The 27559-nt window shown below is 45.3% G+C and overlaps 1 protein-coding gene across 1 annotated transcript in view; it reads left to right on the forward strand.

The window, feature by feature from the left end:
* Nucleotides 1-27559, forward strand: part of LYST (lysosomal trafficking regulator) — a 591077-nt gene that overhangs the window by 370487 nt on the left and 193031 nt on the right. The window contains exons 33-34 of the mRNA XM_077289098.1: nt 5939-6127; nt 23696-23841. Of these exons, the coding sequence (XP_077145213.1) occupies nt 5939-6127; nt 23696-23841 (335 nt within the window). The remainder of the gene's footprint in view (nt 1-5938; nt 6128-23695; nt 23842-27559) is intronic.

The raw sequence follows: 27559 nt of genomic DNA on the forward strand, positions 1-27559 counted from the left end.
GTCTGTCCTACTGGCAGCAGAATAGACATCCTCTGTGAAAGACTTATCAAAGTCTGTTTCTTGACCAGGGTGTTTGCTGTTTTCTGTAGGAATTAATCATTATTTACATCCTAAATCCTCCAGTTGTTTTGGAGGATTGGAGTAACAAGGGAAGTAATTACTATTTTGTCCATTTGAACTGAATTTAGATAATTAGAATTAGAAAATGTGTGATTTGCAATTACCGTATATGTAAAAACTAGCTGTTTTCAGCCAGCTAACGCTCGGCATGCTCAGGAGCCTCGTGTGGTAATGTGCAGGGATGGAGCCTCATGTGGTAATGTGTGGGTACGGAGCCTCATGTGGTAATGTGGGGATCGGAGCCTCATGTGGTAATGTGTGTGGACGGAGCCTCATGTGGTAATGTGTGGGGACTGAGCCTCGTGTGGTAATGTGGGGGGATGGAGCCTCATGTGGTAATGTGTGGGGAAGGAGCCTCGTGTCGTAATGTGTGGGGACGGAGCCTCGTGTGGTAATGTGTGGGGATTGGGCCTCGTGTGGTAATGTGGGGGGACGTAGTATTGTGTGGTAATGTGGGGGGATGGATCCTCATGTGGTAATGTGTGGGGACGGAGCCTCGTGTGGTAATGTGTGGGGACGGAGCCTCATGTGGTAATGTGGGGATCGGAGCCTCGTGTGGTAATGTGTGTGGACGGAGCCTCATGTGGTAATGTGTGGGGACTGAGCCTCGTGTGGTAATGTGTGGGGACAAAGCCTCATGTGGTAATGTGTGGGGATGGAGCCTCGTGTGGTAATGTGTGGGGACAGCCTCTTGTGGAAATGTGGGGAAACGGAGCCTCATGTGGTAATGCGTGGGGACAGAGCCTCGTGTGGTAATGTGTGGGGATGGAGCCTCGTGTGGTAATGTGTGGGGATGGAGCCTCGTGTGGTAATGTGTGGGGACGGAGCCTCGTGGTATTGTGTTGGGACGTAGCCTCGTGTGGTAATGGGGGGCAGGATTATGTGTGCTAATGTGATGGAGGCGGGATTATGTGTGGTGGGGGGCGGGATTATGTGTGGTAATTTGGTGGGGGGTGGGATTATGTGTGGTAATGTGCTGGGGGGCAGGATTATCTGTGGTAATGTGAGGGGGTGGGATTATGTGTGGTGATGTGGGGGGCGGGATTATGTGTGGTGATGTGGTGGGGTGTGGAATTACGTGTGGTGATGTGGTTGGAGGGCGGGATTATGTGTGGTAATGTGGGTGGGCAGGATTATGTGTGGTAATGTGGTGGGGGGCAGGATTATGTGTGGTAATGTGGTGGGGGGCGGATTATCTGGGGTAATGTGGTTGGGGTGTGGGATTATGTGTTGTAATGTGGTGGGGGGCGGGATTATCTGTGGTAATCTGGTGGGGGTCGGGATTATGTGTAGTTGTGGGGGCGGGATTATGTGCGGTAATGGGGTTGGGGGGCTGGATAATGTGTGGTGATGTGTTGGGGGGCAGGATTATGTGTGGTAAGGGGCGGGATTATGTGTGGCGATGTGGTGGGGGCGGGATTATGTGTGGTAATGTGGTGGGAGCGGGATTATGTGTGGTAATGTGGTGGGGGCGGGATTATGTGTGGTAGTGTGGTGGGGGCGGGATTATGTGTGGTGGGGGGGCGGGATTGTGTGTGGTGATGTGGTGGGGGCGGGAATTTGTGTGGTAATGTGGGGGGGCGGGATTATCTGTGGTAATGTGGGGGCGGGATTATGTGTAGTGATGTGGTGGGGGGCGGGATTATGTGTGGTTATGTTGTGGGGGCGGGATTATGCGTGGTGATGTGGTGGGGGCGGGATTATGTGTGGTAATGTGGTGGTGGGGTGGGATTATCTGTGGTAATGTGGTGGGGGGCAGGATTATGTGTGATGATGTGGTGGGGGGGCTGGATTATATGTGGTGGGGGGGCGGGATTATGTGTGGTGATGTGGTGGGGGGCGGGATTATGTGTGGTGATGTGGTGGGGCGAGATTATATGTGGTGGGGGCGGGAATATGTGTGGTAATGTGGTGGGGGCGGGATTATCTGTGGTAATGTGGTGGGGGGCGGGATTATGTGTGATGATGTGGTGGGGGGGCGGGATTATGTGTGGTGATGTGGTGGGGGGGTGGAATTATGTGTGGTGATGTGGTGGGGGGCGGGATTATGTGTGGTGATGTGGTGGGGCGAGATTATATGTGGTGGGGGGCGGGAATATGTGTGGTAATGTGGTGGGGGCGGGATTATCTGTGGTAATGTGGGGGCGGGATTATGTGTGGTGATGTGGTGAGGGGCGGGATTATGTGTGGTGATGTGGTGGGGGCGAGATTATATGTGGTGGGAGGCGGGAATATGTGTGGTAATGTGGTGGGGGCGGGATTATCTGTGGTAATGTGGTGGGTGCGGGATTATGTGTAGTGATGTGGTGGGGGGCGGGATTATGTGTGGTTATGTTGTGGGGGGCGGGATTATCTGTGGTAATGTGGTGGGGGGCGGGATTATGTGTGGTGATGTGGTGGGGGGCGGGATTATGTGTGGTGATGTGGTGGGGGCGGGATTGTGTGGTGATGTGGTGGGGGGCGAGATTATATGTGGTGGTGGGGTGGGATTATGTGTGGTGATGTGGTGGGGGGCGTATTGTGTGGTGATGTGGTGGGGGGTTGGGATTATGTGTGGTGATGTGGGGGGCGGGATTATGTGTGGTAATGGGGTGAGGGGCGGCATTATGTGTGGTGATGTGTTGGGGGCGGGATTATGTGTGGTGATGTGTTGGGGTCGGGATTATGTGTTGGGATGTGTTGGGGGCGGGATTATGTGTGGTTATGTGGTGGGGGGGCGGGGTTGTGTGGTATTGTGGTTGGGGGCGGGATTGTGTGTGGTAATGTGGTGGGGGGGGCAGGATTGTGTGTGGTAATGTGATGGGGCGAGATTGTGTGGTAATGGGGTGGGGGGCAGGATTATGTGTGGTAATGTGGCGGTGGGCGGGATTGTGTGTGGTAATGGGGTGGGGGGCGGTATTATGTGTAGTGATGTGGGGGGCGGGATTGTGTGTGGTAATGTGGTGAGGGGCGGGATTATGTGTGGTAATGTGGGGGTGGGATTGTGTGGTGATGTGGTGGGGGGGTGGAATTATGTGTGGTGATGTGGGGGGTGGGATTGTGTGTGGTGATGTGAGGGGTGGGATTGTATGTGGTGGGGGGTGGTCTTATGTGTGGTGATGTGGTGAGAGGTGGGATTGTGTGTGGTGATGTGGTGGGGGGCGGGATTATGTGTGGTGATGTGGGGGGCGGGATTATGTGTGGTGATGTGGGGGAGCGAGATTATGTGTGGTGATGTGGTGGGGGCGGAATTATGTGTGGTAATGTGGGGGGCGGGATTATGTGTGGTAATGTGGGGGGCGGGATTATGTGTGGTGATGTGGTGGGGGCGGGATTATGTGTGGTGATGTGGGGGAGCGAGATTGTGTGGTGATGTGGTGGGGGGCGGGATTATGTGTGGTGATGTGGTGGGGGGTGGGATTATGTGTGGTGATGTGGTGGGGGGCGAGATTATGTGTGGTGATGTGGGGGCGAGATTATATGTGGTGGGGGGCGGGAATATGTGTGGTAATGTGGTGGCGGGGTGGGATTATCTGTGGTGATGTGGTGGGGGCGGGATTATGTGTGGTGATGTGGTGGGGAGCGGGATTATGTGTGGTGATGTGGTGGGGGGCGGGATTATGTGTGGTGTGGTGGGGGCGGGATTATGTGTGGTGAGGGGCGAGATTATGTGTGGTGATGTGGTGGGGGTGGGATTATGTGTGGTGATGTGGTGGGGGGGCGGATTGTGTGGTGATGTGGGGGGTGGGATTATGTGTGGTGATGTGGGGGGCGGGATTATGTGTGGTAATGGGGTGAGGGGAAGGATTATGTGTGGTGATGTGTTGGGGGCGGGATTATGTGTGGTGATGTGTTGGGCGTGATTATGTGTGGTTATGTGGTGGGGGGGCGGGGTTGTGTGGTAATCTGGTGGGGGGGCAGGATTTTGTGTGTTAATGTGATGGGGCGAGATTGTGTGGTAATGGGGTGGGGGGCAGGATTATGTGTGGTAATGTGGTGGGGGTGGGATTGTGTGTGGTGATGTGGTGGGGGGGTGGGATTGTGTGTGGTGATGTGGTGGGGGGGTGGGATTGTGTGGTGATGTGGTGGGGGGCGGGATTATGTGTGGTGTGGTGGGGGCGGGATTATGTGTGGTGATGTGGTGAGGGGCGAGATTATGTGTGGTGATGTGGTGGGGGTGGGATTATGTGTGGTGATGTGGTGGGGGGGCGGATTGTGTGGTGATGTGGGGGGTGGGATTATGTGTGGTGATGTGGGGGGCGGGATTATGTGTGGTAATGGGGTGAGGGGCAGGATTATGTGTGGTGATGTGTTGGGGGCGGGATTATGTGTGGTGATGTGTTGGGCGTGATTATGTGTGGTTATGTGGTGGGGGGGCGGGGTTGTGTGGTAATCTGGTGGGGGGGCAGGATTTTGTGTGTTAATGTGATGGGGCGAGATTGTGTGGTAATGGGGTGGGGGGCAGGATTATGTGTGGTAATGTGGTGGGGGTGGGATTGTGTGTGGTGATGTGGTGGGGGGGTGGGATTGTGTGGTGATGTGGTGGGGGCGGGATTATGTGTGGTGATGTGGGGGGTGGAGCTACTGTGCAGGGGGCGGGATTAGCGAGTAATCACGCTGCCTCTTATATATATATATATATATATATATATATATATATATATATATATATATATATATATATATATATATATAGATCTTGTTTGGTTATCTGGTGATGATCTTTGAGATTTTCGAAGTTAGCTGGGTAGCCTGTTTCATAAAAGATAACTAATTGGATGAATACCATTTTTGCACCAGGAGAGTGGTCTATTTGGGATTAAATCTTCTACAGTTGACACAGGAGGGGTAACTGATTAATTACTTTTGCCTGCTTTATTTGAATGCGTGAAAACATGGGAAGAACATAGTAACATTTGAACCTGGGGACCAGCAGTGCAAAGTAACTGTGCTAACCACTGACGCACCATGGTTTTACCTTTAGATTTGGGCTGTACTGTCATTACACACATGCATTCCATTTAGCTACTGATCTAAACAATTACGGTATGTAAAAAAAATTTTTTAGGAAATGGAACTCATTGCAGCCACCTTCTGTGGGATCTCCAATGTAGGTTTCTTTTTGCATCACATTTAAAACATCCATTTCCCCCAAATCATTTTAGGGCAGAGGGAGTATTGGTGTGTGTCTAATTGTAGACAGGAAAGTTTTCCTAAAAAAATATTAGTAAACAATTCTATACCCCTTTGATCCACACTAAGATTTTCCTTTTGATCTAAGAAGATGAGGAAAAATGAATCTCTTCAGGTCCTAATAGTGAACTCCAATGGTACATGACAAGTTTCAGGATCTGCTTCATATAGGCGTATACACAACAGCTTGATACGCATGCATCTTCACAAGCAGGATTGCTTTACACAAATACTTATACAAATGCAGGGATCATATTAAACTATCACTATACTTCATAAATATTTCTAACCTTTTTCATTTGCTAGTCCACTGGCAAGTGTGTTATATGGGCTGCAGATGATGTACAGATGTTACCAGTTAGTAGTCTCCAGATAATACGACAGCCTCCTTCTTCTCTTATTAGCAGTACTCCACAGGATATATGTGACCACAAGTTCTAAGTTTAACTAAAATTGAGCCAAAATGCAACAGGTGTTTCTTCTATTTTTCAACAAATCCTGGCATGTGAATACACTGTTACTGACCAGAAGCGCCTATTGAAGGAGCACCTGTCAGTCAAACGTACTGACAATACACTTTTTTTGGTGGAAGAGTTAATGGCATTTTCATTATATTAACTTTTTTTATTTTCATCCTGCTTCACAGACTTTTCCAACGTCTAGACTCAAAATTGAAAGAGATTTCCAAAATAGCTGGTGAAATAACTCAGAGTGTGTGTTTGTCTCAGGGAATGGAGAGAAAAAATGTTATTCAACACATTCGCAATATGTACAAGGTTGATTTGAGTGCAAGTCGACATTGGCAAGAACTTGTCCAGCAAATGACTCATGACAGGTAAGTACGTAATTACTAATAGTTGGTAAGAATGCTTTCTTTTACATTACTAGCGGGATGTGCTTACAGCACAATAATAAACAACTGCCATGTGCTCAGAAGCTGTAGCCACACCATCATCAGCAGTTGTCAGCTTATATATTACAACTGACTTTCCACTGCACTGGTCGGTGTTGCTCGAGGGTCTTATGCTATACTGAGGAATACAGAAGCTGAAATCTGTAGACATAGAATAGGCCTACACCCACATAGGATCAGACTGGCCCTTCCAGGAACCAGCAGATGGACTGGTGAGTCCCTGACTCAAACCATTCCTTGTCCCTAATCAACACCAGCGTATACATGAATATAATCTTCATGCCCTACAGTAATATCACATCTGAGGCAAGCAGTTGTATACTGAGCCATTCACAGTTCTCCAGGCTTGTCACTTTCTTATTGCTGAGCTGCGAAAGCTTCTTGAGTGACCGTTTCCTTTTCCTAAGCTAGTGATACTAGGAATAAATGGTCTGTCACTGCACTAGTTCTGAAGTGTACACTGGTATTTGCAAATGGAGAGAAGTGTCTTGGAACAAGAAGCGTTGATTCCGAGAACTGCTCTGGAAAATTCTGTTGCTGAAACTGATGATTTTGCAGGACTGATAAAAGATCAGAATTTGAGAGGGTGCGGGAGGGAGGTGATCAGCTAACTGTTGTATAGAAAGCAATGGGATGGCGAGAAGTGTCTGGGACCACAAAAGTTAAGTTCCAAGCCTGGAATGTAGCTACTGCTCATATTTGGTAAAGCTCTAGTGGTCAATTTTCTTGGCAAGAAGCTGTAAACTATGAAAAAGCAGAGACAGACTGCTGTATTTCTCATGGGAGAATCGCATCGTAAAACTCCTACTGGCTGTCGGCTCTCCTGACCTGAGCTTGGCAGCTGCATAAAAATACATCACGCTGTCTTGCTCAGGTCAGGAGAGGTGCCAGGCCAGTCTGTGCAGTGTGATGCGATTAACACACGAGTTATACGGTCATGTTGCTCAGCCATAAGATAAAAGCTCTTGCAGCAGCGGCAGAATAAAAACAGAGTAAAAAAACAGGTCAATTACAAATTTTCTTATTTTCATGTAATCTAAGGGTATGTACGCACAGTGAGTTTTTGCTTGCAGACATTTCTGCAAGGTTTGAGCATCTCTAGACAGAAAAAACACTGCTGCAAAAACTTGCTTTTTTGGTGCATATTTGCATGTTTTTTTTGTACAGCAATGAATGTTTTTTGAGCTAAATAAAGATATTTTTTGGAAAAAAAAATTAATGATGTGATTTCCCGGTTCAATTCCTTCTTTTTTCATTCTGAAGCAGTGGCATCACGGTAAGGGTGTGTGTCCACGGTCAGTAAACGCTGCTTGTTTGACGCTGCGCAGAGCTGCAGCGTCAAACACGCAGCGTCCAGATGTTCCAGCATAGTGGAGGGGATTTTATGAAATCCCGTGTCCACTATGCGTGGAAACACGCATCTGACTTCCCTGCGACTCCGGACATGCTTTTCGTCTTTTCAGATCGCAGCATGTCCGTGCTACCTGCGGCGACGCTGCGTCGCCGCAAGTAATATCACAGGGCGCTATGCGAGGGTGCGATGATCCCGGATGTGTACAGTTAACACATCCAGCATCATTGCGTCCCAGAAAGGGGGCGGGGCTTAGCGCTGAGCGGCTTCGCCGCTCCGGCGATACCGCCGGCCATCCTGACCGTGGACACGTACCCTAATGGGATTAGGGTTTGGTGTCAGCAGCTGTCCCTGACACCAAAGCCCTAGGTTTAGTAATGAAGAGGTGTCAGCCAAACACCCTTTCTAAACCAGTAATTAAAGAGTTAAATACACACACACACTGTGACCAGCCAATGTAGGAGCGTTAACAGAATGAACCTATAAAGGCTGTAACCAAACAGTAACTGGCAGAAATCAGTGTGCACAGCGGTACCTAATTTTTACAAAAAAAAAAATAAATTAAGTGGGCTTCCAATTAATTTTCATGACTGGTAGAGTGAAAGACAATGGCTAATGTTAATATTCTCGGAAGGGGCCAGTAGCCATAAAGGTTCCCAGGTTATTAATATCATTTCACAGCTGTTTGCTTAGCCTTTACTGGCTAGTTTATAAGGGGGACCCCAGAAACAAAATTGACATGGGGTCCCCCTATAAAATCTAACCAGCATAGGCTAGACAGACAATTGCGGGCCGATATTAATAGCCTAGGAAGGGGTCATGGATATTGGCCCCCTCCCACACTAAAAACATCAGCTTTCAGCCACCCCAGAAATGGTACATCCATAAGATGCACCAAATCAGGCCCTTAGCCCTGCTCTTCCCACTTGCCCTGGTGCGTTTGCACATGGGGTGATAATATTGGGGTTTATATCAGCCTTGTATTGTCAGATGACATCAAGACCAGAGGTTAGTAATTGCGAGGTGTCTATTGGACGACCCCATTACTAACCCCATAGTCATATTGTATAAAAAACACACACCCAGAATTAGGTCCATTATTTGAAAAATTAAACTATGCTCACCGAACGCCTAATCCCTGATGCCCTTGTCTCCTGTAAACAATAAAAAATAATAGACAACCAGATACTCTCCTATCCGCAGTAGTCCACGTATTTCAGAGTGTCCTACGGCGATCTCACTTGTAAAACAGTCACATTAAGGCCGGCCTCACACTAGCGAGTTTTACGGACGTATGAGCGCATAAACTACGTCCGTAAAATACGCATTACACACGGCCCAATGATTCTCTATGGCCCAGCTCCTATCTGCCGTATATTACGCATCCGTAATATACGGTCTTGTACGGCCGTAGAAAATCGCAGCATGCTGCGTTTGTCACCGTATTGCGCAAAAAAATCACCAATGAAAGTCTATGGGGGCGAGAAAAATACGGATTCCACACGGACCAGCAGTGTGACTTGCGAGAAATACGCAGCGGTGTTAGTGAAAAGCCGGTAATTCAATTGCCGGCTTTTCATTTCTCCTTCACAAACCCGACATGATATGAGACATGGTTTACATACAGTAAACCATCTCATATCCCTTTTTTTTTTGCATATTCCACACTACTAATGTTAGTAGTGTGTATGTGCAAAATTTGGGCGCTGTAGCTGCTAAAATAAAGGATTAAATTGCGGAAAAAATTGGCGTGGGCTCCCGCGCAATTTTCTCCGCCAGAGTGGTAAAGCCAGTGACTGAGGGCAGATATTAATAGCGAGGAGAGGGTCCATGGTTATTGCCCCCCCCCCGGCTACAAACATCTGCCCCCAGCCACCCCAGAAAAGGCACATCTGGAAGATGCGCCTATTCTGGCACTTGGCCACTCTCTTCCCACTCCCGTGTAGCGGTGGGATATGGGGTAATGAAGGGTTAATGTCACCTTGCTATTGTAAGGTGACATTAAGCCAGATTAATAATGGAGAGGCGTCAATTATGACACCTATCCATTATTAATCCAATTGTATGAAAGGGTTAATAAAACACACACACACATTATTAAAAAGTATTTTAATGAAATAAACACACAGGTTGTTTTAATATTTTATTGCTCTCTCAATCCACCTGAAGACCCTCGCTCTGAAAAATAATAAAACAACAATATACATACCTTCAGATGATCTGTCACGTCCTACGAAGTAAATCCATCTGAAGGGGTTAAATCATTTTACAGCCAGGAGCTGTGCTAAAGCACTCGCTCGTGCCTGTAAACCCCGGGTGCTGAATGGAAATCGGGATGATCTGTACTTACCTTGAGTTGCGGTGAGGTGCCCTCTGCTGGATGTCCTCATATGAATTCGAGCGTGGGAACTTTTCCAAGGCTCCAGTTCATGAGGACATCCAGCAGAGGGCGCCTCACCGCAACTCAAGGTAAGTACAGATCATCCTGCTTTCCATTCAGCCCCCGGGGTTTACAGGCACGAGCGAGTGCTTTAGCACAGCTCCTGGCTGTAAAATGATTTAACCCCTTCAGATGGATTTACTTCGTGGGACGTGACAGATCATCTGAAGGTATGTATATTGTTGGTTTATTATTTTCAGAGCGAGGGTCTTCAGGTGGATTGAGAGAGCAATAAAATATTAAAACAACCTGTGTGTTTATTTCATTAAAATACTTTTTAATAATGTGTGTGTGTGTGTTTTTAACCCTTTCATACAATTGGATTAATAATGGATAGGTGTCATAATTGACGCCTCTCCATTATTAATCTGGCTTAATGACACCTTACAATAGCAAGGTGACATTAACCCTTCATTACCCCATATCCCACCGCTACACGGGAGTGGGAAGAGAGAGGCCAAGTGCCAGAATAGGCGCATCTTCCAGATGTGCCTTTTCTGGGGTGGCTGGGTGCAGATGTTTGCAGCCAGGGGGGCCAATAACGATGGACCCTCTCCTGGCTATTAATATCTGCCCTCAGTCACTGGCTTTACCACTCTGGCGGAGAAAATTGCGCGGGAGCCCACGCCAATTTTTTCAGCCATTTAACCCTTTATTTTAGCAGCTACAGTGCCCAAATTTTGCACATACACACTACTAACATTAGTAGTGTGGAATATGCAAAAAAAAAGGGGATATGAGATGGTTTACTGTACGTAAACCATGTCTCATATCCTGTCGGGTTTAGGAAGGAGAAATGAAAAGCCGGCAATTGAATTACCGGCTTTTCACATATATCGCGCTGAATTAAATATAAATACAGAATATATATATATATATGTGTCTCAATGACATATATATATATATATATATATATATATATATATATATATATATATATATATACTGTATATATGTTTTTCCGAACCGAACATTTGAGCACATAAATCCATTAGATGTCGGTTTTGCAAGCCTGCGAGAAAATATCGCAGTATGGATGCCATACGGATTACATACGGAGGATGCCATGCGCAAAATACGCTGACACACCCTGCCTACGGATGACATACGGACCACTATTTTGGGGACTTTTCTGCATATTACGGCCGTAAAAAACGGACCGTATTTACATACGCTGAGTGTGAGGCCGGCCTAAGAGATGTGACTGTTCCAGCTGGCTGCTGTCATCGCTCCTGCAGTGTATAGCCCTGAGCTGCCGTGAGAAAGGTCACACGAGTTCATCAGCTCATGAACTCCCGGTGATCTCACAGCACCACCGCTGCGTGTGAAATGCGATTAACCCCTTCACGACGTGTGCCGTACTAGTACAGCGCATGCCGTGTTTCCCACTTTCATGTGGGCTCCGGCGCTGAGCCCACATTAAAGTCACGACATGTCAGCTGTTTTGTACAGCTGACATGTGCGCGCAATAAGGGCAGGTGGAATCTCGATCCACCTGCCGCTATTAACTAGTTAACTGCCGCTGGCATTTAACTACCGCTTCCGGCCATTAGGGGGTCAGATATGCATTGGCAAGACAACCTGAGGTCTCCTTGAGACCTCTATGTTTGTTGATGCGGGCTTGCTGTGAGCGCCACCCTGTGGTTGGTGCTCATAGCAATCCTGTAATTCAGCTACATAGGAGCGATCTGATGATCGCTGCTATGTAGCAGAGCCGATCAGGCTATGCCAGCTTCTAGCCGCCCATGGCAATAGTTTTAAAAAATGTTTTAAAAAATATGAAAAAATAAAAAAAAAAAATGTAAAAGTTTAAATCACCCCCTTTTCGCTCCATTCAAAATAAAACAATAATAAAAAAAAATCAAACCTACACATATTTGGTATCGCCGTGTTCATAATCGCCCGATCTATCAAATAAAAAAAGGGATTAACCTGATAGCTAAACGGTGTAGCGAGGAAAAAATTAAAAACGCCATAATTATGTTTTTTTGGTCACAGCGACATTGCATTAAAATGCAATAACGGGCGATCAAAAGAATGTATCTACACAAACGTGGTATCATTAAAAACGTCAGCTCGGTACGCAAAAAATAAGCCCTCAACTGACCCGAGATCCCGAAAAATGGAGACGCTACGGGTATCAGAAAATGGCACACTTTTTTTTTTTTTTTAGCAGTTTGGAATGTTTTTTCACCACTTAGATAAAAAATAACCTAGACATGTTTGGTGTCTATGAACTCATAATGACCTGGAGAATCACAATGGCAGGTCAGTTTTAGCATTTAGTGAACCTAGCAAAGAAGCCAAACAAAAAACAAGTGTGGGATTTCACTTTATTTGTAATTTCACCGCACTTGGAATTTTTTTCCCATTTTCTAGTACACGACATGGTAAAACCAATGGTGTCGTTCAAAAGTACAACTCGTCCCGCAAAAAATAAGCCCTCACATGGCCATATTGACAGAAAAATAAAAAAGTTATGGCTCTGGGAAGGAGGGGAGAGAAAAAAGAAAATGCAAAAACAAAAAAGGGCTGCGTCTTGAAGGGGCTAAAAAAAATATATACATATATAATAATAATAATAATTTTTATTTATATAGCGCCAACATATTCCGCAGCGCTTTACAACTTATAGAGGGGACTTGTACAGACAATAGACATTACAGCATAACAGAAATCACAGTTCAAAATAGATACCAGGAGGAATGAGGGCCCTGCTCGCAAGCTTACAAGCTATGAGGAAAAGGGGAGACACGAGAGGTGGATGGTAACAATTGCTTTCGTTGTTCGGACCAGCCATAGTGTAAGGCTCGGGTGTTCATGTAAAGCTGCATGAACCAGTTAACAGCCTAAGTATGTAGCAGTACAGACACAGAGTGCTATTAACTGCATAAAGTGTATGAGAACACGATGCAAGGAACCTGATTATGTGTTTTGTTTTGTTTTTTCTATTTTAAATAGGCCACACAGGGATAGTTAGGTTAATGCGTTGAGGCGGTAGGCCAGTCTGAACAAATGCGTTTTTAGGGCACGCTTAAAACTGTGGGGATTGGGGATTCATCGTATTAACCTAGGTAGTGCATTCCAAAGAATCGGCGCAGCACGTGTAAAGTCTTGGAGATGGGAGTGGGAGGTTCTGATTATTGAGGATGCTAACCTGAGGTCATTAGCGGAGCGGAGGGCACGGGTAGGGTGGTAGACTGAGACCAGAGAGGAGATGTAGGGTGGTGCTGAGCCATGGAGTGCTTTGTGTATGAGGGTAGTAGTTTTGTACTGGATTCTGGAGTGGATGGGTAGCCAGTGTAATGACTGGCACAAGGTAGAGGCATCAGTGTAACGGTTGGTGAGGAATATGATCCTGGCAGCAGCATTCAGGACAGATTGGAGCGGGGAGAGTTTGGTAAGAGGGAGGCCGATTAGTAGAGAGTTACAATAGTCCAGACGGGAATGAATAAGAGAAACAGTAAGAGTTTTTGCAGAGTCGAAAGTAAGAAAAGGGCGAATTCTAGAAATGTTTTTGAGATGCAGATAAGAAGAGCGAGCCAGTGATCGGATGTGGGGGGTGAATGAAAGCTCGGAATCAAGGATGACCCCAAGGCAGCGGGCATGTTGCTTTGGAGTAATGATTGAACCGCACACGGAGATGGCAATGTCAGGCAAAGGTAGGTTAGTAGAGGGAGAGAACACGAGGAGTTCAGTTTTTGACAGGTTCAGTTTCAGATAGAGGGAGGACATGATGTTAGAGACAGCGGTAAGACAATCACTGGTGTTTTCTAAGAAGGTCGGAGTGAAAGCAGGAGAAGAGGTGAATAATTGGGTGTCATCAGCATAGAGATGGTACTGGAACCCAAATCTACTGATTGTTTGTCCAATAGGGGCAGTATACAAAGAGAAGAGGAGGGGGCCTAGGACTGATCCTTGAGGAACCCCAACAGTAAGGGGAAGGTGAGAGGAGGAGGAACCAGCAAAACATACAGTGAAGGATCGGTCAGAGAGATAGGAGGAGAACCAAGAAAGAACGGTGTCCTTGATGCCGATGGAGCGGAGCATAGTGAGGAGGAGCTGATGATCCACAGTGTCGAATGCTGCGGAAAGATCCAATAGAATTAGCATGGAGTAGTGACCGTTAGATTTAGCTGTTAGTAGGTCATTAGAGACTTTAGTGAGGGCAGTTTCAGTAGAGTGTAAAGAGCGGAAGCCAGATTGAAGAGGGTCGAGAAGAGAGTTAACTGAGAGATAGCGGGTAAGACGGGAGTGGACCAGGCGTTCGAGGAGTTTAGAGATGAAGGGAAGATTAGAGACAGGTCTATAATTAGTGGCACAATTTTGGTCGAGGGCGGGTTTTTTAAGTAATGGATGTATGATGGCATGCTTAAATGAGGAGGGAAAAATACCGGAAGTGAGGGAAAGGTTGAATATTTTTGTTATGTGAGAGGTGACAGCCGGGGAAAGGGACTGGAGGAGATGTGACGGAATGGGGTCACTGGTGCAAGTGGTCGGGCGAGAAGATGCAAGGAGCCTGCTTACTTCTTCTTCAGTAACTGGTTCAAAATGGCTATATATAAATGGCAATATAATGGCTAAAAAAAATTACACAATACAGATGTATTGCAGCTTTGTTAAATAAGCATTTTGTGTGTGTGTGTGTGTGTGTGTGTGTGTGTGTGTGTGTGTGTGTGTGTGTGTGTGTGTGTGTGTTTGGCATTCACACAACAGAAATTATTTTGAAAAAATGGCTAATTTTTTTTTTTAGAAAAAAACAATGCTGCAGCCTTATTTAGACAGTGAGCCAGAAGGGAAATATGATGAGCACTATGAACTGTTTTTTTTGTGTGCCATTTTTTACTCTTAGGTACAGTGGGTAACGGAAAGTAGTCAGACCCCTTTAAATTTTTCACTCTTGTTTCATTGCAGCCATTTGGTAAATTCAAAAAGTTTACTTTTTTCTCATTAATGTACACTCTGCACCCCATCTTGACTGAAAAAAACAGAAACATTGAAATTTTTGCAAATGTATTAAAAAAGAAAAACTGAAATATCGCATGGTCATAAGTATTCAGTATTTTCCCAAAGACTTTTCTTTCTGTTTAAAATTACATAAAGAATGATATTCATTCTCTGCACTTTTATTACCATTATCAAAACCCTGATTTCTTCTCTTCAGAATCTTGAATTTGATATTTCACTTTGCTTCTTTTTCTTTCTTTTCTGTACTGTCAATACATGATGCATCAGCACAGTATGACATGAGCAGCTATAGCTAAATTAAAAATGTCTGGGTCTCCATCAAGTATGCATGTATACAGGTGCTTACTGTTAAAATGCTTATTTTGCATATTTATTTAATCAATACTTTTTACCAGGTGCGTTACTCTTAAAGAAAGAATGTCATGATATTTTCATAAAAAATGTAGGTTTATTGAATTGTCCACAGAAAAACCACATTGCAGCAAAACATAAAAGTAGATGAAATAGTTACGAACAGATTGTCAATTTGTAAATATCAGCGCTTGTTACTCATCATTTCTGAGATGTAGTAGAAGTCATCTTTCTTTCATGGAGTAGAATCATGGCTACCAGCTGTTCCTTCCTTCTGTGACTTGTCTGACGTCCATGGAGAATGAAGGTGAAGGCAGGAGGTGACAGCCCCCACGTGACAAGTCCCTCCACCTCCTAAGAGATGTTATTTATATGTCCCACAGACCACGTGTTCCCTCTATATGGTGTTGACTTATACTCTGAGCTACATATACAGAAATAGCTTTTGTAATGTCAGCGAGAGGCAATGTGCTCAGTACAGAATTGAGAATATTAATAATTCAATTAATAATTAATATTTAACACTTACACATTAAAATGAATCTTTTTATAGACACCGCTCACCTCTCCAGCCTTTCTGCTATTCACTGTCACCCTTTTGGTCCTTGTCGTAACTTCTGATCATCACAGCTCGTGCTGAAATCCCAGGTATCTCACGCTGGGTCAGGATGTCCGACTTTAATAGTGTTTGGGGACATTCTGCACATGCACTTGCAAATCATGATATGTGCAGTGATGTCATGACGCTGGGATCTTTTCCACGCTTACGTATAACCCTCCCAGAAGTCAGAAATTCTGGCCCAATGTCAGGGGCCCAGGGATTTTAGCATGAGCAGCAGTGTTCTCAAGATTCAGTGAGAATCGAGTGGGTGAATGGGGAGCGGAGCGACTGGTTAAATGATCTGTTAGGTGATTATTAGTGATGAACGAGTATACTCGTTGCTCGGGTTTTCCGGAGCACGCTCGGGTGGTTTCCGAGTATTTGTTAGTGCTCGGAGATTTAGTTTTCATCGCCTCATGATGTACGGCTGCTAGACAGGCTGAATACATGGAGGAATGCCTGTTTGTTAGGGAATTCCCACATGTATTCAGGCTGTCCAGCAGCCGTACATCATGCAGCTGAGGCGATGAAAACTAAACCCCTGAGCACTAACAATGCTCGGAGACTCGAGCAATGCTATTCGCTCATCACTAGTGATTATATTGACATCATGCTGCTCTTGGATTACATATCAAAAACCTACTACCATATTACCTAAGTCTACTGGTTTGACCCTAGGCACCCCAGCGTAACACTTTATCCAGGTAATTAATGCAGTGACTAAATATTACCACATTATAGGGTATAAATAATGCCACCGTGCCATGACTGGATAACGGCACCACACTATTATTTTATAAACAATACAATAGGAATATAAAAATCTCCGCCATTTTTTCTATATAGTGGGTAAGATACCAGACATACAGTCTGCAAGGTATCACCAAACTGCAGATTGGGCAAATAAAATTCTGATTCAGAACGTGGAATGAATTAAATTCAATGACAACCAGTGATATCTTCTGCGTTATGTGAAATTGTGCCATCTAGCGCTTTATATGAAGATGCACCATGGACATTTTGGCTATGAATAGTGATCACTTTGTAATACTTTGTGTACCCTAATCCACAGGAGCCCTATGCTTTTTGCCTCTGGCAGACAGTGCCTGGCATGGTGAACCATCGCATTACTTCAGGCAGTGTGCAGCAAGACAGTTCTTCTCCAGCCAGATTCTCCATGAATTAAGAACCTAGACCCATAAAGTAATGTAGGCCTTCAAAGTAGTCTCCATTAAATGCAATATTTCCACCAACACAACAGTACATATAAATACCTTGCATTAACCCCTGAGTTCTGCAAAAAATCAACTCTTAACGAACCAGTGACTTTTTTTGTTTTGCACTTTTTTTCCTTGCCTTCTTTCAAGAGCCATAACTTTTTATTTTTACATTGACAATAAAAGATAAGGTTGGCACTGCTCTCTTAGACAGGATAACCGCATGGGGATAGAGGCAGTATTCACACGGGCGGTGCATCATTTCTGAGAGAGTTCAATTGTAGCATATTAAAAAGTAGATTGATCGTTTTCTTTGTATGGTCAAGAGGCATGCAAAACACAATATGCAGCTGGTCAGTAGCCTATGGCTATTTCATGCACCAAACAATTACTCAGGTGTAAACTGGGAAAAGGCAGCATTACCTGTCGTGTCCCCAGAACCACCAGCAGTAGTGTCTGCATCCTAACAGTCCCTTTATTACATTACACACATAAACAGATATTTAGAAAAAGTTTTTCTAAAGCCTATTTACAAAATTTAAATGAAGCCTTTGACTAGTCAAGGGGCGTTAGTGTTCCCACACTAATTGGCCTACTTAGCATGTTATCACGCACTTCTGGGCGTCATAACATGACTTACAAGAGTCGGCGTCATCGCTAGCGCTGTACTTGTCTCGCGCATACATCTTAGCTTTAGAGATGCAGCGCACTGCACATGATCGGACGTGCAAAAGACTTCACACTTACACTCTGCTTCAGAAGATCAATGCAGCAAGAGAAAGAAGCCACGCAAATGAGCGGCATATGTATAGTGCTCGCCAGTTCTTGTAAATCATGTTATCACACCCACAGGGGAATGATAACTTGCTAAGTGGGCCGACTAGTCTGGGGACACTAACACCCCATTGACTAGACAAAGGTCCCATTTCCATGTCATAAACAGACTTTAGAAATACTTTCTGTAAAAATCTGTTTATGTGCATAATGTAATACAGGGACTGATAGGTAGAATATTTACATATGTAGACACAACTGCTCGTGGTTCTTGGGGCACGGGGGACCTGACAGGTTCCCTTTAAGCCCATTACATATAAATTCCATAAAAATATTTACCGTATATACTCAAGTATAAGCCGAGACCCCTAATTTTGCCACAAAAAACTGGGAAAATTTAATGACTTGAGTATAAGCCTAGGGTGGGAAATGCAGCAGCTACTGGTAAATTTCAAAAGTAAAAATAGATTCCAATAAAAGTAAAATTAATTGAGACATCAGTAGGATAAGTGTTTTTGAATATCCATATGGAATCAGGAGCCCCATATAGTGCTCCATACAGTTCATGATGGGCCCCATAAGATGCTCCATACAGTTCATGATGGGCCCCATAAGATGCTCCATACAAAATATGCCCCATATAATGCACCATAAAGTTTATGATGGGCCCCATAAGATGCTCCATATTAAAATTAAAATATGCCCCATATAATGCTGCACAAAGGTTGATTATGGCCCCATAAGATGCACCATAGAAACATTTGCCCCATACAATGCTTCATAAAGGTTGATTATGGCCCCATAAGATGCACCATAGAAACATTTGCCCCATATAATGCTGCACAAAGGTTGATTATGGCCCCATAAGATGCTCCATAGAAATATTTGCCCCATACAATGCTGCATAAAGGTTGATTATGGCCCCATAAGATGCTCCATAGAATATTATGCCCCATATGCTGCTGCTGCGACTTTTTAAAAAAATGATGTACTCACCTCTTGTCCTGAGCAGGTGGGGACACCGGAACTTGCGATATTCACCTGTCCCCGTTCCACCGCTGCGCGCCGCTGTGTCTTCCAGCTCTCTGACTGTTCAGGCAGAGGGCGTGCACTAACCACATCATCGCACCCTCTGACCTGAATGTCACAGCCAGAGAATGCGGAAGACCGAGCCCGGCGGTGGAACAGGGACAGGTGAATATCGCAATGCTCACCCTCCCCGTCATACTCGCCCTCCCGGCGTGGTCCCTGGCAGCTTCTCTGATGCAATGGTCTCTGGCGTCGGCAGCTTGTTCCTGTGTTCAGCAGGCACTGGTACCACTCATTAAAGTAGTGAATATGCGCTCCACCCCTATGGGAGTGGAGTCACATCCATATTCATTACTTTAATGAGCGGTACCACATGACCTCTGAACACAGGAAAAGCTGCCGGAGCCCAGAGACCATCGGAGAAGCAGGGACATGCAGAGGCGCGCCGGGAGCAGGTGAGTATGATGTGACAGCTGCCGCTCCCCCTCCCTCGCTGACCCCCTGGGACATTGACTCGAGTATAAGCCGAGAGGGGCACTTTCAGCCTAAAGAAATGGGCTGAAAATCTTGGCTTGTATGCGGTAGTTTAATTACAGTACTTAAAGCGTAACTGTCATTTTAATTTCTATTTCATAAATCCATAGTACACATGAAACTAAGCAACTGTGTAATATATCTGATCAGAGAAATCTGCTTCTTTCTTCTCCTGGATTGATTTTGTATAAATTCATGGAGAAAATGTGTATTCAGTGAAGACAGACTTTCCTATTGCTGAGATAGAATATTATCAGGAGCAACTGTCATCTATGTAGACAGGAGTGGTGAAGAGGAGTGAGGATTTCTGCTAGTGATGAGTGAGTATACTGGTTGCTCGGGTGGTCTCCGAGTATTTGTTATTGTTCGGAGATTTTGTTTTCATCGCTGCAGTTGAATGATTTACAGCTATTAGCCAGCTTGATTACATGTGAGGATTCCCTAGCAACCAAGCAACCCCCGCATGTACTCAGCCTGGCTAATAGCTGTAAATCATTCAGCTGCCGCGATGAAAACAAAATCTCCAAACAATAACAAATACTCGGAGATCACCCGAGCGTGCTCGGGAAAACCCGAGCAACGAGTATACTCGCTCTTCACTAATTTCTGCCTCTCACTCCTCCATCCTTCCACCTCCCCTTTCCATAGAATGCGTAGCAGCTCATCTCCTATCTCAGCAATGGGAAAGTCTGTTTTCATTGAATACATATTTTACCTTAGAACTGTAAATTATCTCATCTGAGTAGAAGAGGACTTGAACTAGATCTAGTGCCACCTATTGGAAATAGCAATCCTACAAGTCAATATCAACCTTTTAACGAGCCTTGCAATATGATTTAGGATAAGAGCCAAATCAGAATCCCAATTTGCAGACATGGTGTTTTGGGCTATTGCCCATCGTCAGTGCAAAGTAAGAGATCTGATTTGCCTAGGTGAGAAGCTAAGACTGGGATGTAAGGGGTAAGGTTTCTCCTTGAGGAGTTTGACAAGCCAGGTCTGGCATGCCACTATGAGGAGACTTAAACGCCTGCATGCAATGCATTTATGTCTCCTTATAATGGCATGAAAGACCTGGTTTGTTACACTCCAGAAGGAGAAATCTTACCCCTTAGAACTGAGAATTTTGAAAATAAATTATCAGTCCACGAGGAGAAAAAAGCTAATTTCTCTGATAAGATATATTACAAAGTTGCATGTGTCCTATTGATTTCCCATATAAAAATTAAAATGACGCTTACACTTTAGAAAAACACATCCATATAAAGTGCAATGTTCTAAGAACACTGAGCATTCATTGCGGTCATTAAGACATCTATTTTAATAACTTACCATAGTTATCCCTACACCTCAGTAATTGTTTATGCTGGTCTCCAACAAATTCTGGCACATACATACCGTATATACTCGAGTATAAGCCGAGATTTTCAGCCCACTTTTTTGGGCTGAAATTGCCCCTCTCGGCTTATACTCGAGTCATACCGGGGGTCGGCAGGGGAGGGGGAGCGAGGGCTGTCTAAAAATACTCACCTAGTCCAGGCGCGGTCCCTGCTTCCCCGGTGCCGGCAGCAGCAGCTTCAGCTTCTTCCTGTACTCAGCGGTCACATGGTCCCGCTCATTACAGTAAATGAATATTCGGCTCCACCTCCCATAGGGGTGGAGCCGCATATTCATTACTGTAATCAGCGGTACCATGTGACCGCTGAGTACAGGATGAAGCGCTGCGGCGTCGGGGAAGCAGGATCTACACAGCGGCAGGACCAGGTGAGTATACGGGGAGGGGAGCGCAGCGCTGCGCGATAGTCACCTGCTCCTCGTTCCGGGCGCCGATCTGTCTCCAGCAGTGACGCTGAGGTCAGAGGGCGCGGTGACGTGGTCAGTGCGCGCCCTCCGCTGAACGTCAGTGCTGGAGACAGATCGGCGCCGGAACGAGGAGCAGGTGACTATTGAAAGTGCCGGGGGCCTGAGCGACGGAGAGGTGAGTATGTGATTTTTTTTTTTATCGCAGCAAATGGGGCAAGTGTCTGTATGGAGCATCTATGGGGCCATAACGTTCCTGCAGCACTATATGGGGCCATAACGTTTCTGCAGCACTATATGGGGCCATAACATTCCTGCAGCACTATATGGGGCCATAACATTCCTGCAGCACTATATGGGGCCATAACATTCCTGCAGCACTATATGGGGCCATAACATTCCTGCAGCACTATATGGGGCCATAACATTCCTGCAGCACTATATGGGGCCATAACATTCCTGCAGCACTATATGGGGGCCATAACATTCCTGCAGCACTATATGGGGCCATAACATTCCTGCAGCACTATATGGGGCCATAACATTCCTGCAGCACTATATGGGGCCATAATGTTTCTGTAGCACTATATGGGGCCATAACGTTTCTGCAGCACTATATGGGGCCATAACGTTTCTGCAGCACTATATAGGGGCATAATGTTTGTGCAGCACTATATGGGGCAAGTGTCTGTATGGGGCCATAATTAACGTTTGTAGGGCACTACGGCATATGGGGCAAGTGTCTGTATGGAGCATCTTATAGGGAGGGCCATAACGTTTGTGCAGCACTATAAGGGGCAAATATCTTTATAGAGCATCTTATGGGGCCATAATCAGCATTTGTGCAGCATTATATTGGGCAAATGTGTCTATGGAGCATCTTATGGGGCCTTTATTAACCTTTATGCAGGATTATATGGGGCATATTTTAATATTGAGCATCTTATGGGGCCCATCATGAACTGTATGGAGCATTATATGGGGCTCCTGATTCAATATGGATATTCAAAGACACTTAACCTACTGATGTCTCAATTAATTTTACTTTTATTGGTATCTATTATTACTTTTGACATTTACCGGTAGCTGCTGCATTTTCCACCCTAGGCTTATACTCGAGTCATTAAGTTTTCCCAGTTTTTTGTGTCAAAATTAGGGGGGTCGGCTTATACTCGGGTCGGCTTATACTCGAGTATATACGGTAAGTTGTATACCAGAAAATCTGAGCCACAATGAATCTCCATTGTGTGTTTCTTGTAACATGATTACTCAGGCGTATACAACCTTTTCCTGCTGAAATAGAATTGGTATGTTCATGAAAATGAACAAATATAGAGCGTATTGTATCATTCTTTTTGCAGTTAATGAGTTCTTTGATGCTATGATTAATGAACTATTCTTAGATTGGCAGTATACTCATTTTGCCACACTCACATTTTGTCATGAACCACATATGGGATTTTTTTTAGGTTTCAATTGTTTGAACCAATTCCATTTTTTCTTAAGTGGTTTTTAAGGCTTTTACACCTATGAAAAGTAACAATACGGTGAGTACAGATTATCTCCATTAGCTCCTGTTCTGCTTGAATGATATGCCAGCGTTTCCTTATTGTACTCTTCATTGTGTCTGCTAGTCGACTGAATTGAAGTGAAAAGACAGATCTTTCCATCTCGTTTTACTTTTTTTGAAAGACCAATCAAATAACTATTTATTGCCTCCGGGACACCCTGTTTATCATATCCTCGCGAAATGAATCTCTCCGACAATTCCAGTGGCTAGTCTATAAAAACATGTTTACTGTTACTATGTCTAAGGGGAACAAATATGGTGGTGCAGTTTTATAATGGAATGGGTGATAACTCACATAATCATCGGCTCAAAAATCAATCATTTGATTACCAAATACAGCCGTAAATTGTATATTATTGTTATTAAGATATGACATGAACATATCGCATTTTTGCAAGATGTTAATTTATAAAGTCAATTCTGCTCACATCATTTTTTAGTTGCTTCTTTTCTGGTCTTAGGTCCGTTCTGTCGCTCCTATTTTCCTCTGGTTTGTGCCTGCTATGGATCCCAATTTTGAATCTGTGAGCAATCCTGGCCCAGTGTGATTTTTGATGGAGGCATAGTGAGCATATGTGTGACCACAGATCAATTCACGGTATTTTGGCTTGGTGGTCTCACATCCTCCTTGTTCTTTGAATCATTTGTGATCTTTGCAACTGAATCCCTAGAGATAATACATTTATCATCTTTTTAATGGATAGGTTGGATTGTTTATGGAATACCTCATTAAGAAGGGCTTTTATGTGTTTTTCTTTCACTTGCTTTGGTTTACTTTATTGAATGACTTTTTTCTTGGTGCTGCCAAGTTCTTCTTTAATAGCTGTATTCTAACACTTTGTGCATCTTATCTCATAGGGCTGTGTGGTATGACCCAGCATCATATCCGACCTCATTTCAGCTTGATCCAACTGAGGGTCCAAATCGTGAGAGAAGACGTTTACAAAAATGCTACTTAACAATTCCAAACAAGTACATTCTCCAGGACAGGCAGAAAAAAGAAGGCAAGTTATTTCTTTTCCACTACCTTTCCGTTTTTTTTGTAAACTCTTTAACTAATTCTGGACTTTTTGCTGTAGCTTTCTTAAAACATTGATTTATGTGCTCTGCTAGTCCTGTTGATGAGCTCCTGTTATGTATTCCTCAGAATATTTCTGTGCTCCATCTAACCTCGTCGCCCTATAGCTGATTGACAGCTTTTTGTCTATACAAAGTATAGGCAGAAAGCAGTCGTCCAATAATGTGGGCAAAACTAGCCTGTGCTTACCAATGAAAAAACTATCAGAGCTGCAGCATTTAAGCAGCGATTTTAGCAAGATTACAGAAAGAAACCCAGTAAGTAAAACCACTGGAATCAGGATCTTTGACCCTATCTTATACTGTCCTCAGATTGGGAAGCATAAGCCTGGTGATAGTTTCCCTTTAGGGCTCATGCAGATGAATGTATCAATCGAACTTTTTAAGTTTTGATTGGACAGCATACTGACTAATGTTATTCAATAGGTCTATTAAGAAGATGGATTTTTCTCTCAGTCCAATTGTCTTTTTGAAAAATAAATAACAAAATGTACATATTGTTTAGAGGATCATCTCATAATATCTCCACTTCTTGGGACAGAAAGGCTCTTTAGGTACTCCAAGTGCACAGTACACACCAAGCTAGTATGATACAACAGTTTCATTTGTGGTGTATTAAGTTTAGTATTACCAAAAATAAAAAATAATGCAGAATAAATAAAAGTAAAATCCTAGACTGACTAGCAACAATGAGTTACATATGAATGCTAACTCATGACAGCTGGGCCTAATGAAAAACTTCCCAAACAAACTATACAGTTGCTTTTCTCACAGCAGTCTTTCCAGGAGGACACAGGACCATCCGCTAGCAGGGGCGTAACAACTGCGGTCGCAGGGGTCGCAGCTGCGACCGGGCCCGGAGTGCTAGGGGCTCGCCCAGTCCAGCAAACAAGTAGCACTAGCCGGGAAACTCAGCAGACAAGTCACGCACCCTGCTGTCCACGCCCACAACGGCCAGCTTCTCCACTTCCAGCAGTGTGAGGCGAGTGGGCGTGTCCGTGAGTGGGCGTGTCCGTGAAGGACATGTGACCTAGCGTGTCACTGAAGCTTGACAGAGATGGAGGGGAAACAACAAACCCGAGGAGCCTGCAGCAGCTGTCACAGAGTCCCGGAGAGGCGCGAAGGCAGCAGCTGGTGAGCAAGTACAGTCACGGCTGTAAAGTGCTGATGTGCGGCCAGTGTGCTGCTTACACCTGTCATACACACACACACACACACACACACACACACACCTGTTCTGTGCGCACAGGACTTGTGATGAGGTCACAGGAGGGGAGGAGTCAGGGGTCACATGATCAGTGGCCTCAGTGTATGCAGGACTCTGCTGTGCTGATTGTCATGGTGCTGAACGAGGGGAAGTTTGTGTGCGGTCAGGAGGGGTTTACAGTGTGGATGTAGCAGAGCGGTGTGTGTACAAGGTGTACAGAGCGGAGCCGTGTATGTGTGTAGTGGAGCAATGTGTACGAGGTGTACGGAGCGGAGTCAGGTGTGTACGAGGTGTACAAAGCTGAGGCGAGTGTGAAAGAGGTGAGCGGAGTCGTGTATGTATGGGGTGTATGGAGTGGTGCTGCGTGTTTACGAGGTGTACGAAGCGGAGCCGTGTGTGTATGGAGTGTACGAAGCGGAGCCGCGTGTGTATGGGATTTTCGGAGCGGAGTCGCGTGTATGGGGTTTACGGAGCGGAGCTGTGTGTGAGGTGTACGGAGTGGATCCACGTGTGTCTGAGGTGTACGGAGCAGATCCACGGGTGTAAGGAGCGGATACGCGTGTGTATGGGGTGTACGAAGCGGAGCCGCGTGTGTATGGGGTGTACGGAGCGGAGCTGTGTGTGAGGTGTACGGAGTGGATCCGCATGTGTCTGAGGTGTACGGAGCAGATCCACGGGTGTAAGGAGCGGAGCCGCGTGTGTACAAGGTGTACGGAGCAGAGCCATGTGTGTACGGGGTTCACGGAGCGAAGCGGCTTGTGTACGGGCTGTAAATTTCCGAGTCGGGAAGAATGGTAGATGGCTGTGGGCAGAGCCCAGCATGTGCACTGTGGGGGAGTATTGGGTGTACTCGCCAGCGTTAGAATGTGCAGTGCGTATGCTCCGGAGCTGACCAGTACACCCAATACACCCCCACACTGCACAGGTCCGGAAATGACGCACTGCAGCGTCATACCAGGAAGAAACAGCACACTGATTTCAAACGCCAGGAGTGCGCTTGGAATTAGAGCGAGGAAGGACATGAACGCCCAGAGTCTGCACTTCTAAAGACATCGCCCTAATTAGTATAAGGACATGTTAGTTATAAAATCATTTTTCTCAGCGATTACAGGGCAGTATTAGGTCAGACTATATAACAAAGCAACAAAACTATAGTGTGCGAAATGAATAGGGAAAATGTGAATTTCGGTGGGAAATAATTTGGCGCGGGGGGGCCCCATTTGAAAGTTCGCATCGGGGCCCCTCACTTTGTAGTTACTCCACTGTCCGCTAGTGAACTCCCTGCTCTTTTAAAGCATATCTGAGCAGTGCAGGACATTAGCTGCAATCATCCCCAAAAACGCTGGAGTGGTTTAATAGAGCAGGGAAATACGCAGATCCCTTGTTACCAACCTATATGGCTGATTCACTTGCACAGAAAGTGTAAGACCGAAATGTAGGTGAAATATACACACCAATCACTTTTTCCTTTGTTCACTTAAAACATACAGAATCATCACACGCAGGTCATAGCATGCACCGGAGCAGATTCTTACTCCTCAGCGGTTTCAGTGTTCTTTGCACCAGTGGCAGCAAAATCACTGCAGCTCCACCAATTAGAATTATTATTATTTGTTTATATAGCACCATTGATTCCATGGTGCTGTACATGAGAAGGGGTTACATACAAATTACAGATATCACTTACAGTAAGCAAACTAACAATGACAGACTGATACAGAGGGGCGAGGACCCTGCCCTTGCGGGCTTACATTCTACAGGATGGTGGGGAAGGAGACAATAGGTTGAGGGTTGCAGGAGCTCAGGTGTTGGTGAGGCGGTAGCTTCGGTAGTGGTGAGGAGGCAGCGGGGTCAGTGCAGGCTGTAAGCTTTCCTAAAGAGGTGAGTTTTCAGGTTCCATCTGAAGGATCCGAATGTGGTTGATAGTTGGACGTGTTGGGGCAAAGAATACCAGAGGATGGGGGATATTCGGGAGAAGTCTTGGAGGCAGTTGGGTGAGGAGCAAATAAGTGTGGAGGAGAGAAGGAGGTCTTGGGAGGACTGGAGATTACGTGAGGGAAGACATCGGGAGATTAGTTCAGAGATATATGGAGGAGACAGGTTATGGATGGCTTTGTAGGTTAGTATTAGTAATTGGAACTGGATACGCTGAGGGAATGGGAGCCAGTGAAGAGATTTGCAGAGGGGGGAAGTGAAGGAGTAGCGAGGAGAGAGATGAATTAGTCAGGCAGCAGAGTTAAGGAAGGACTGGAGAGGTGCGAGAGTGTTAGCAGGGAGGCCACAGAAAAGGATGTTGCAGTAGTCGAGGCAGGAGATGATGAAGGCATGCACAAGCATTTTAGTAGATTGACAGTTGAGGAAAGGACGGATTCTGGAGACATTTTTCAGCGAGAGGAGGTGGAAAGAGCTTGGATGTGTGGGTTGAAGGACAGGACAGA

The sequence above is a fragment of the Ranitomeya variabilis genome, chromosome 2, assembly GCF_051348905.1.
Source record: "Ranitomeya variabilis isolate aRanVar5 chromosome 2, aRanVar5.hap1, whole genome shotgun sequence".
Classification (NCBI taxonomy): Eukaryota; Metazoa; Chordata; class Amphibia; order Anura; family Dendrobatidae; genus Ranitomeya; species Ranitomeya variabilis.